The sequence below is a fragment of the Eulemur rufifrons genome, chromosome 5 (genome assembly GCF_041146395.1).
Source record: "Eulemur rufifrons isolate Redbay chromosome 5, OSU_ERuf_1, whole genome shotgun sequence".
In the NCBI taxonomy this organism is placed as follows: domain Eukaryota; kingdom Metazoa; phylum Chordata; class Mammalia; order Primates; family Lemuridae; genus Eulemur; species Eulemur rufifrons.
Window position 1 is genome coordinate 6,704,024 of NC_090987.1, and position 13,328 is coordinate 6,717,351.

The 13,328-nt window shown below is 33.9% G+C and overlaps 1 protein-coding gene across 1 annotated transcript in view; it reads right to left on the reverse strand.

The window, feature by feature from the left end:
* Window positions 1-6,183: 6,183 nt before the first annotated feature.
* The window catches only part of CCDC102B (coiled-coil domain containing 102B), a 168,055-nt gene continuing 160,910 nt past the window's right edge, over window positions 6,184-13,328 (reverse strand). Inside the window, exon 7 of the mRNA XM_069468615.1 lies at window positions 6,184-6,291. Coding sequence (XP_069324716.1) covers window positions 6,184-6,291 — 108 coding nt within the window. The remainder of the gene's footprint in view (window positions 6,292-13,328) is intronic.

Consider the following 13,328-nt stretch of genomic DNA (forward strand, 5'->3'; position numbering starts at 1 on the left):
AAGTCACATGATGGAAACATTAACCCTATTACACAATTGTAGGACCTACCATTAAAATAAAGTATCAAAGTACTAAGTGCTCAATGGTTCAACTAAAACAGTCACTTCTTAAATACCCCATTTAAGATCAGAGAATTCAGTCCAAAATATATTTCATATCTAGAGAAATTAAGTTAATTAAGAATTTTTGTAAAAGAGCTGTATTCCCATTCAACCACAATATTCTCTGAGCTATTACCCATCCATTCAGAGAGAATAAATAACAGAACTAAAAGCAAGCTAAAGGGAACTCGTATAATCTGCTTTTATGCAACTGAATGGATAATATGTCTAATATGATAGTGATGTGTTCATTCATAAAATTACAATTTATAGATGTGAATACTATCATCTCATTCTTTATCCTAACATATAGCTTAAATCTAAAATGACATTTTTTACTTTTTACTTTTAACTTATGTACTTCTACTTAGTCACCTCTTGCCACAGAGGACTGCCCAACATCTTTTAACAAAATTTTATATGTTTTATGTTAACAGTCAAACTGTAGCAACTATTAAGAGTAACAGAACCATAATTCTTTCTAATATATCCTTATGGAAAATATTCTCAAACCTATGCCTCATTGTCATTCTTCCTTGAGATCTTATTTTCATTTCAGTGAGCAGAACTTGGAAGCATGGCCAATTTTAAATATTAAAGAAATACATACCAAATTAAATAAATAAATTTTAAATGATTGATGAATTCATGGTCATTGAAAAACATTTTTATATGTGCATTTCTCATATCTTTACTTAATATATCCTTTTAAACCTCATAAAACAATCATGAAACATGTTGGCCTTCTTCAAAATGGCACAGTTAGCATACGCTAAATTATGGCTGCAAGCTTATAATTATGACAGGTATTGCTATCTCCATTTTACAGGTGAGAAGACAGAAAATTCAAAAAATTAAATGATTTTCTTAAATGTTTTATGCATTTCTGAAGGTTTCCAAGCCTCTCTTCTATAATTCTGGCAGGTAGAGGTCTTTTCTAATCCTCAGACATGCATGGGACACTTAAGCAAATCAGGTACTCAGGGAAGCCACTGTTTTCTTACCTGTAACATGGAGATAGCAATTTCTACCTCATAAAGCAGGTAGGATAATGTCAGTCACACAGGGAAAAAATGAGATCCATTGTTAATATCGTAGTGCTTCAGCAGTCTTTTCTTATACCATCAGATTTTACTATGTGAGTTATTCTTCCATATTTTTTCTAATAAATTACATTCTCTTCCTTTGGGATCATTTTTCATTTCCACTTCTGACACAAAATAAGTTAGAATTATAGAATTTCTGTTTCTCTGTTTCTTTATCCAGGTCATCAACGTGGCTACTGAATAGCTCACTTAGAACAAATCTCTTCCTACCATTACTTGTTGCCATAGATTGGTGCCTCACCCCAATAATTACAGTTCAAGTGGGACTCAGTATTATTTTCTCCCTGTAGAATGTATTCAACTATGAAATACATTCCTCTTGTGAATATATCTTTACAAGTTCAAATAACAATATTATTAGATTCAATATAGAAATTGTTTTCCTATTTAAACTTACCAAGTCATTATTGTGAAAATAATTATACAGATCTGGTAGAGTTGCTTTTGAAAAAAGTCTTGTTACTTGTTTCTTTGGTAAATGCAGTGAATGTAAATGTATTGAGCACATCTTTGAAAATTACTCTCTTATAACCAGTGGAACTGTCCTCAATGAGAGTAGGAATTTTCAAATTTTCCTGCATTAGTTATGTCTATAAATGAACAAAAAATTTAGCCTTCATTTGAAGATATAGAAACTACATATTTAGAAGTGATTTCAGAAAATAGTACTAACTTTGCTACAATATATAATGAGAAAAATATTATGGTTCTTTAGAAACAGATCATGTGAGCAAGAGAAACATGAATTAAAATCACAAATAACCATTCCCAGGCCTTCCACTCCATTTGGTATGATATACCCAAGTTATGTCACCGTAAGGAAGGTGACACACCTACCAAGGCAAGAATGCTTTGGAGATTATCCCATTTCTCACACCAATCACAGAGTACATTTTTATTCCTGGAGATAGGGTAGAGGCCAGGTTAGTCTAGGACAAGAAGACCTTTGCATTTTGGATGAAAATATGCACAGTATATATGTTAGTTTTCACTAATTTTTAAAGTCTGTGTACCAATTCCTCTCTGATACGGAGGCAATACAGTATTTTTAACAGTTTGATTTAAAACCAACTAATACTTCCTTTCTTTCATATATTTTTATTAACCTCTGTAAGAGCTGCATAAGAGGATAGACATTACTGGAAACAGAATAAACAAAAGCGAACTCTTCTGTATATATTGCTTCAATTTTTACATTAACCTGTGGCACTTTGCAATAAAAATATTAATTAAACTTTTCCAGTTGCAATATATTTTTCTTCACACTGATCAATATAAAATACCCTTAAGTTTCTATAGTTCTATTTTGAAATATGTATATTTGGAAGTTAGTTAATACAACAACTAAGTAATTAACACAAAGTGGTATTTTAAGAAAAATATGGGAAGTTCTTTAATGTGGTTATGAATATTAATTCTATCTGAGTGAAAGAAAATGTTTAGATTCCAATTTCCTTTTATTCTGGGAGTTTTCCAACATATAGAGTTCTAACTATTTCCTTAAGATGACAAATGAGAACATTTAAAGATATAAATTCAGCTGTTGAATTTGCTGGCTGATGTCTATGTTTTTGTATCATAATGTTGTGTACTGACATTTTTTAAGTCTAATATACAAATATCAACTGTGTGATGTCAAGATTGATAGTATAAAATGAAGTTTTGTTGAAATGTAAATAATTTTTTGAGATATTTCAATAAAATAAGAAAACCTACCCTATGTTTAAAGGTTTAAGTAGTTGATACTGAGGGCAACCATCATTACAATTTTAAAATTTTCTGTGAGGTATTTCTAAGATTTCTTTAAAGAGAGTATTTTCCTTTTGCACAGAAATTTCATTTTCTAAATTTATTTGTTCTGAAGGAAATTATCCCCTGAAAAGTAGAATAAGATGAATAAACAAATATCTGCTGAATATTTATTAATGCCAGATGCTGTTATCAGGTGTTTCATTTATTATTTCACTCAGTCTTTGGGGGAATATTATATAATTTTATTATAAGTAACATGCTCAAGGTCACAGAAATAAAAAATAACAAATCTTATCTTCTGATTTAGCTAGAGAAATACGTGTAGAAGTAAAAGGCTATCAAAAACCTTTCTAACCAATCTATATGATCTTATCAGACTAAAAGTCAATACAAGTTGCTACAAAATGTAAGAGACCTACACATGCATATCTGTACACTTCAAAAGTATAAAATAGTTAATTTATGTTATGTGATTTTTACCAAAATTAAAAATTTTTGAAAATACATATCTATAGATATATATAGATTAGGATGCCTGTGCCTCCCCAGTATTCCAGGGACAGGATGTGTGAGAAGATATTACTCGGCAGCCAACATGGCCATTTCTTCTGAAGGAAGAATATGTAGGAGGGTGAGCAGGGATTCAGAGGGTAAAGGCAGAATTCATCTCTACACTCGTGGAGACCAGCTGCCATTTAAGTAGCCAGGAGGTAATATTGAATGATGACAAACAAATTAAATGGAGAGAAAGGCCCAGGACAGAAACATCCCAGCCAATCCAGACACATGAGTGAAACCATCTTGGGTACCCCAGCCCCAGCTGAGCTCTCATATGAATGCTGTTTCAAGAGTGATTCCAGTCAACATCACGAGGAGCACAAGAACCACCCCTTTGAAAACAGTCAACTCAGAGAATAAGAAATCATTGTTGTTTCTGACCATTGAGTTTTGGCATAGTTTGTTACTCAGCAAGATATAACTGACACAACATTTTAGTTTTCAACATTTGGTATGAAAATTATTGAGGCAAATCTGTCTTAATCCATTATCTCTACAAACCAAATGTTCACTAAGCAACTCCATCCTTGAATGAGGATTAATCTTCTTGCAATGTTTTCTTCTGTAATCCTGCCCACTTAACCTACCATGTTTCAATTTCCTCATCCAACTTATGAAGATAATGATAGTCTCCATCATATGTCTTATGAATATTAAATTAGTCAATATACCTGAAGCATCTGGAATAATGCTTTGCTCACAGTCGACCTATAAGTGGTAGTTATTATCAAGAGCTGGTATTAAGATCAGAGAGGAGCTGCCTCATTTGCCTATCACAATAGTTGAGCTCTAGAGTAGAAAAAGAACATGATGTAACATGAGAATATAAAAACCCACTCTTTTTCGTTCTGGGAATGTGAGGCAAGCAAATCTTTCAGGAAAGAGTCTCAATTTCCCCTTTATGTGCTTTGGTTGGAGACTGGTTGTGTGCAAGAAATTGTTATAGAAGTTAAGTCAAGCATTGAGGGATGGTGGATGGGAGACTTGTTTTCCACTTGTATTTGGGATCTGGAGAGGAAGACGCCTTGCAGGTTGCCCCATATTCACCTGGGGCACAGCCTCAGAAAAGCGGGGAAACTTAGGCAGTGGGAGCTCTAATACTTAGCTTCTCAGATCTTCTCCCCCCCCGCCCCCTCATCTGGGGTTGTAGCTGAGATGAGACCCTGCCTGGGGCCCATCCTGAAGGCACCAACTGGGTGAATCCCTCAGACAGTGAGTTGATAGGGAATGTGATGAGAGAGAAGAGGTTACACCAGAAGGAACTAAGATGGAGCCAGTTCAGCAAGAGGAATGTCAAGCAAAGAGAAGGAGTTTACACTTCAGCATCAGAACCCAGCAAAGGTACCAGTGACAAAATGGACTGTATTACTACATGGACCAGCAAACACTTACCGGTGCATACTCGAGGGCCAGTCTGGGGCCACTGGCTGGCCTCTTTAGCCCCAGTGCTGAGAACCCCCCTTCCCTCATGTTAGAGAGAGAAACAGGGACAAAAGTGGGGGCTCAGCAAACAACAAAGTCTTTTACAAAGAGAGATTAATTTATCATACAAAGTAATCTTTATTCACTAATGAATTCGTAAGAAAGATTTCATTTTTCTTCCTAATCAATGAAGGAATGAAGAAAACCATTGACTGAGATAAATTTTGTAAATGAGCTTCATTTAAAAATAGCTATGTAACATTATATAATGTCTTCTGTAAGCAAATTTTTTTACGTTTAAAACAAAATTAAATACAAAGTAGTAAACTATAATACATAAAAAGGTTTTAAATAAATACTCATCTAAGTACAGTTTTATGCTTTGCTTCATTCCTACCACACAAAGGGAAACCACAGCTTTATTTCAGTCTGATTTATACCTAGCCACTACTTCTCAATGCCAACAGGCTCTTGCATGATTTTGCTGCAGGAATGTCTACCCAGATAAAAGTCAAAAGCCCTTCTAGTTTCTCAGAGATGCTTGTAGCTTTGCCTTAGCTCCAATCTCAGGTGATCTATTAATTTTTCTAAGGATATTTGTAATAGTTAGAGTGCGGATCTTAGCTGTCCTTAAGTCTCTTTATAATACAGAACATTTTATCTGACTCCTCTGCCCACTTCTGTTTTGTATCAAGAATTATATAAGAATTATAAAGGAATTATACAAGGAGTTTAGTTACCTCTCTAGAGTTATTTTTTTCACACAAACTGCCACTTCCACTACATAGAGATAAAACACATACCCATCAGACTATCAATTACTTAACCAAACCATTACTTTTACTTAAATGCAATAGTTCTCTTATCCACCACTTAGCAACTTGCATGGTTTATACTTACTTTTTTCTTGCAGATATGATAACTCTTTCAGCTTTTATGTGAAATGTATTCTGAAAACTCCCTTTGCCTTTCAAAAATTTTACACTTTTCAGAGTAAAAGTTGTTTTTAAATGATATTTGAATTGCATTTACCATAACATGCAACATCTATTAGGCAAAAAAATAATAGAAACTAAGTAGCCCATCAATTCAAGTATTGAGTATTTGTAAGTTTCTTTTACTAATATTCCTAGTTAGTGAAAATAATGTTACTGAAATTTAGGAAAATATGAAAGAAGAAAAGGATATAAAGATTTACTTACCTTAGGTCCCAATCTTGAATTCAATATATTTTGTGAAATAATTACCTGTTTTGTAAGTGCCTGAGTTCAAGCTCTAAGTTTTCATTTGTTTCTTTCTGTTCATCCAGAGATCTTTGGAGCTTACGGATCTGATTCAGGAAATCATCAAGCTGAAAGCAAAGTAGAAAATGCTCAAGTTAAGTTCAGGAGATCTATTGTACATCATGGTGACTACAGATAATAACAATGTACTGTATGCTTGAAGATAGCTAAGAGAGATTTTAAATGTTCTCACCACAAAAATATAAGTATGTGAGGTAATGCATGTATTAAATAACTTGATTTAGCCATTATACAATGTATACATATATCATAACATCATGTTGTATACCATAAATATATATACTTTTACTTAGTTTAAAAATGATACAATTTAAATAAACATGAGAACCCATGATATATGACACTGTTCTCTATCTCCCATTGAATAAAAAAATGCCCTTAATGAAAAAAAATTGAAATGAATTAATCCTTTCAAAAACAAGGTTTATTATTTATATGACAAATATTTAATACTTATCAGTAGTCATGTATGAAATTCTTTTATATACATGCATGAATATCTGGACATATCCATTTATTTTCAATAACAGAATAAAAGTACATATTCAGTAATAAAATAAACATCAAAATGAACACTAGAGTCTTTAACAAACTCTTTTTTATATTGCCACTCTTCTTCCATTTCTAGCCTTGTGTCCCCTACCTATGTAAGTCACTATACTGTAACTTGTGTTTATTATTCTAGTGGTACACTGGTGACCATGTGAATAAGACAGAGTGGGCAGGTTTGGGGAAATATTGTTACTAAATCATCTCCAATTGTGATTTAATATGAGCAGCAACTTTGGGGTACCAAAGTAAACTGATTTTGGTTTTTAGAAATCTTAAGTTTTTCTTCCTTCAGTGTTGTTTATCTGCTAGTATTATTTGGGGCAAATTCACTCCTATATTTAAAATCTAAGTCTTTAATATATAGTTCAACAAATTATTATAATCACATTTTCTAATTTCCTTATTATGTGGTTTTTGAAAAATACAACTTCCCATTATATTGCTTCTTCTTCCTGCATTCTTTCCTCCATTATTTTCTTCCTTTCTTCTTTTCATACCTGGTTAGAAAATGTTATATGCCAAATGACTGATGCAGTTATAGGTAAGTCAGATGAGGCCCTTGCTGCATTAGTTCTGACATTCAAATTGAGGTGGTGGGAAGGTAGAGAAAATAAAACATAATTTAACAAGGTACTTTGTGATAAAGTGTAAGGAGACAATATAGAGAATGATGAAACAGAGACTGATTGGCTGGTTTGGAAGTGCTAAATTAAGTAGGGCTGTTTAATCTGAGACTCTAATGGCCACACTCTAGGCATGTAGCAACCTGGAGGGCCCAGGAAGTGGCGATTCTGTTCTAAGTTGAATGGAAGGCCATTAAGTATTAAACAAACCACTCTGCCTACACACTGGAGAATGGGGGGCCAATAGTGGAAGCAGGAAGACTAAATAGTAAACTTTTGTCAAAATACAGGAAAAGATGATGGGAGTAGTAATCTAGAGTGAAAGAAATGGATATATAATACAGCAGGCAAATCTGTATCCAATAAGCATATGTCATACTAACCATATGTCCTAGATATACTGTCAGGGTAACTGTGATAGATATTAATAAAGAATTATAAATAATGAAACATCAGAGTAAACCTGATAAAGAATTATGAAAACAGAACATCTGAGTAAGCTCAATGTAACTGATGCAAATTGAATATCTGCTGACTGCATACTAAAAGTAGGATGATATATAACAACAGCAGCTTTGTTCTGTATTAATGGGAACTAAAATCCAGTTCAACTTTCTCATTGGCTACCCGCATGCATTAGGGCATCTGTTTTGCTCAATAATAAAAACAACTAATTCCATATTTCTAAATTTGCATGTTCCTTTGGGTATTATTTCTCCCCCCCCCCCCCAACATTTCAGCCTGCTTTTCTCTCCTTCCTAATGGCAACAGTAAGGATTGGGACTGTTCAGGCATTTCCTTTTTCTGTACCTTCTGCAGTCCAGCCTCCAGCTTCCTCTCTGGGGTTTCTCAAATCCCTCCTACCTCACTCAGGTTAAGAAAATTATAATAGATTCAAAAGGATAGAGAGGACACTAATAATATTTTCTTTTAATTTACTTTAACCTGTTAGGGGCAGATTTTTTTTTAAAAGTTTAATAACATAGCAGCCAGTTTTGAAAGACATATACACTAATTAAAACTAACATTTTAATACCATCAAATTGATCAAAACCTTAATCAGAGTCAAATTCACATGGAGAAAGTCATCACATTAAAAAAAAAGCTACATCTAATCTAAACTTAGATATAATTTTTAAATGTATCTCAAAGATTCAAAAATAAAAATATAAGAACTAAATATATATGTATACAATTTAATTTTGATTGGTGAACTTTGATATAAAAATAAAATATACGGTATAGTTTAATAGGAATAGTGAAATGAATAATGCCACCAGATAGGCCTAATGGAATGAATAATAATAAAATATTAAGGCTAAATTTCTCATAAAGTTTTGCAGTTCAAAAATAAACTTCAGTGTACATATATTATTCCTCATTTATTTAATAGGGAAGTTTATTTTCTTGTCAGTTAAATTAGAATACTTTATAAGACTGCCTCCCCTCATAAAAGTTTTAAGATTTATCTAATAGAGTAAATGAAGAAAAGAGAATTAAAATATAACGAAGATAATTTAATGGCAAAAGTAACTTAAGGCTGATTCCAGATTTGAAGGAAACATTTCAGAAAATTTTAGAATTAGAGACTAGATAAAATCTATACTATCATATTAACTAAAATATAACTATTATTATCCTATGATTATTCAGTGCTATATTTTCCTATACTAATGCTGTTAAATGTGAATTTTTCCAAGATATGTTTCTGTTCCTAACAATACTTCTTTAAAATACAGACTAGTAGTAATGAATGGCAAAAAATGTTTTTTAAATATTGCACAGCTAAATTTAAAGCAAGTAAAGTGGGAGAAAAAATATATAATCATGGATTCAATGGCCACTTGAGACATTACAGCACATCAAAATACTAAAGAGTGTATGAGAAACTTTAGATCAGCGGTCCGACGTTTTTGACACCAGGGATCAGTTTCATGGAAGACAATTTTTCCATGGACTGAGGGTGAGCTGATGCTTTCAGAATGATTCAAACTCATTATATTTATTGTGTACTTTATTTCCATTATTATTACATTGTAATACATAACAAAATAATTATACAACTCACCACAATGCAGAATCAGTAGGAGCCCTGAGCTTGTTTTCCTGCAACTAGATGGTCCCATCTGGGGTTGATGGGAGACAGTGACACCTGAAGTGTGTTGCTTATGTCAAATCTACTAGGTAATCTCATTTTGGTTGCTGTCACTGCAGAAAACCCTGCTTTACAAAGATAAGATGTTGGAAACGGAACCAGGCTTTTCAGTGCTTTTGTGGCAATTTTAGGATATTCTGCCTTGACTTTAATCCAGAACATCTGGAGCTTTGAAGTTTTCTCAAACATGCTTTTAAGGCCACCTTAAAGATCACCTTGAGATCATTTGCGATCTCAAGCCGTTGATCTTTTTCTAGCAAGGACAAAGTTGATTCACCTGGCTTATTCACAAATGGGTCGCAGATCCATTCCTTCCCAGTTCAGAGGTCTTTTGTGGTTGGGAAGTAACGCTCAAACACTTTTGAAAGCTGAGATAGGTGATGTGCACCAGCTGGGAAAAAGAAGTCCCTGGCTCAGTATCCTTCTCTACTAATGGTTGAAACATGTCAAAAATCCCAATATTCACTCATTGCCCCATAATTCCAGTCTGGCTTTGAATACAGTCACTTTATCTGCAGACTTGAACACAGTTATCATTCTCCCCTGAAGTGACAGATTGAGTTCATTGAAGCAGGTTGAATATTTCATACAAGTAAGCAAGTTTTGCTACCCATTCAGTGTCACTGAAATTTGCTGCCAGTGCTGATTGTTTTTCTGAAAGAAATCTTCAGAGTGGCTGTTATAACTCAAAAACTCTGGCCAGTGAGATACCTTTAGAAAGCCATCTCACTTCTGTGTATAAGAGAAGACACATGTGCGCTGTGTCCACCTCATCACAGAGCTGCATGAACAGATGTAAGTTAAGGGCATGTACTTTAATGTGGTTGATAATTTTAATCACATCCTGCAAAACACTTAGTTCAGGTGACATTTTTCAGCTAGTCAGCATTTCTCTATGGGTGACATAACTGCGTAGTAGACTCACATTCAGAAGTGACCTTCTTGACCCAAGTAGTGAAACCAGAAAGCCATCCAGTCAGGGCAGCCTCTCCTCCCGTGCATATACTGATGTAAAAAGACCAATTCAGTTTTTCTGATATGTAATCATTCAAAGACTTAAACAGTTTTGCAGCTGTGGTGTTGGCTGGCAACAAAAGTGTACATAACATATCCTCATGCACATCCTGCACATCTCCCTGAAAAACATCTCTTACAAAAACAAGCATTGTTCCCTTGTTTCAACATTATTAATAGACTCATCAACCTCTCTAACAATTGTGCCTCAATATTCATCAATTCGTCTAGTTATGGTGCTAGCTGAAAGGAACATGCGCCACCTTTTGAACTGCAGCCTCTCCTGAAAGTTCACAGCAAATGTCCTTAGCACCAGGCAAGATCAACTTTTCACCAAAGCTTCTTAGCTTTAGAAATGTGGTTAGTCACTAATAATAACACTCTTGGTGCAGACACATCTTATGAAGTGGTGGCCTTCAATAATTGCTTCTGTTCTTTGTGTTCAAGTTTTTTTCTTTTGAAAAACTCCAAAGGCTTGTCTTTTTAGTGTAGGGTGCTTGGTCTCCATATGGCAAAGCAGTTTTGAAGGTTTCATGGCTTTGTTGGATAGCCGGTTGCCTGATATTACACAAAGTGCGCTTGAAAAATGTGAATCACCTGTCTCAATGAATGTAATTTAAGTAGGACTTGGTATTTTCTTTTAATTGTAGCTTTCATTTTCTTGGCAGTCTTAGAGTCTTCTGCTGTCTCATCATCGGGTCCTTCTCCCTTTTCAAAGAAGCTCTTCAGCAAAGTTTGTTTTTTACTCATTTTTGCTAGGGTTAGCTAGGGGGCTTACCAAAGCTGTGACTGAGACGGAAGTGGTAAATAAAATAATGGGCAGGCCACACATGGACTAAAATACTGTTGGATTCTGACTTAAAGCCTGCCACCAGATGCAGCTTAATTGTTACTTGCTACTCACTGATATGAGTCTGCAAGCAATTGATTTATTATGGTCTCTGTGCAGTCAAACCTCTCTGCTAACAATAATCTGTATTTGCAGCTGCTCCCCAGCGCTAGCATCTTTACCTCGGCTCCACCTCAGATCACCAGGCACTAGATTCTTATAAGGAGTCGAAACCCAGATCCCTCGCAGGTGCAGATTACAATAGGGTTTACGCTCCTATGAGAATCTAATGCCGCTGCTGATCTGACAGGAGGTGGAGCAATGTGGTGATGCAAACAATGCAAATGGCTAAAAAATACAGATGAAGTTTTGCTTGCTGGGATGCCACTCACCTCCTGCTGTGTGACCTGGTTCCTAACAGGCCACAGACAAGTATGGGTCCTGCCTGGGGATTAGAGACCACACATTTAGATAATTTAATCAAACCCACATATGTAACTGATATCACTACAGTCATCTAATTAAAATAGCAACAAATATAAAACTGCAACATATTATCTAATGCTACCAAGAGTGATAGAAATAATCAGAGATGCAGAAACTTACAATAAACCGAAGATGTCCATTTTAGTATGCAACCTATGATAGCAAAATAACAGAAACAATGCGCACATGTCCCAAATTGGTGAAATAATTAAAATACATACTAGTATATCTATGTGTTAAAATACTATGCAGTAAAGAAAACAATTTGAAAAAATGTAGTTTACCATATAATGTTAAGAAAAGCAAGCTCTACAATTTCACATAGGATAGGAGCTCAGTATTGTAAAATATATACATGTAATTCTCCCCAGGCATTTGCTTAAATATTTTCAATTAGATATTCTGGATCTAATAACTAGAGAATGAATTTTACATGATGGAGGACACATACGGTTGCAACATGCCAAGCACGGGAAGCCCTCTGCTGAATAAAGCAACTGAGTAGAGGAAGAGATCAGTTTTCATTTAATTAAAAAGTGTGGTATTATCAATCGTTGAGTCCCTTAATGATGTTTAAGATTTATGGATATACACTTATGAAATAGCTGAATAAATAATTGCCTCCGTTTTCCACTGAAAGAAGTTTTATATAGTGCCTTTAATGCATATTTATTAGGAATACAAGGATCATGTTGTTGCAGAATGTGTGTATGTATTAATAAATGTATAGAGTATATAAATCAGTGGGTAAATGCATTTATAGACACACGAATAGAGATGGATATAAAATACGTGACTGCACAAAGTCGAAAGGCAATAGGGTAAAAAGTTAGAGTTAGTGGAGGTTATCTCTGACAGGCAGGATTATGGGTATTTTTAATTTTTATCTTTACATTTGTTTTGCATAATTCATTTTAAATAAAGGTCATGCATTTTTGGGGATCAGGAAAAAATTTACAACACTAAAATGATGAGGATGGTGGGAATACAAATTGGAGCAAAGTTTTTAAGGCATTTTGAAATCAAAGTCATATCAAAAGTCCTAAAATATTCACGTTTTTATTCATCATGTATTGAAATGCATGAAAAATAATATCAGTAGCACATAAAAGCTCTGTTTGCACAAATATACTCCATTATGATCATGAAAGTTCAAATTGACCTAAATGGTTACTGAGAGTATTACGTTTAATTATACTCTGCAGACATTAAAATGGAACATTGTGCAGACTTTAAAATGTTTGTTTAGATTTTATGTTTTAAGTTGAGAAAAAAATCCTCATAAAATTGTGAATAATTTATGACATTTCTTATTTAATAGCATATATAAAAAGAAAATAAAAACAAAAATACTTCAAAATACTGATGGAGGTAGCTGTATTATTTGTATTGTTATTACAATTCATTTTGTTTAAATATTTTGAT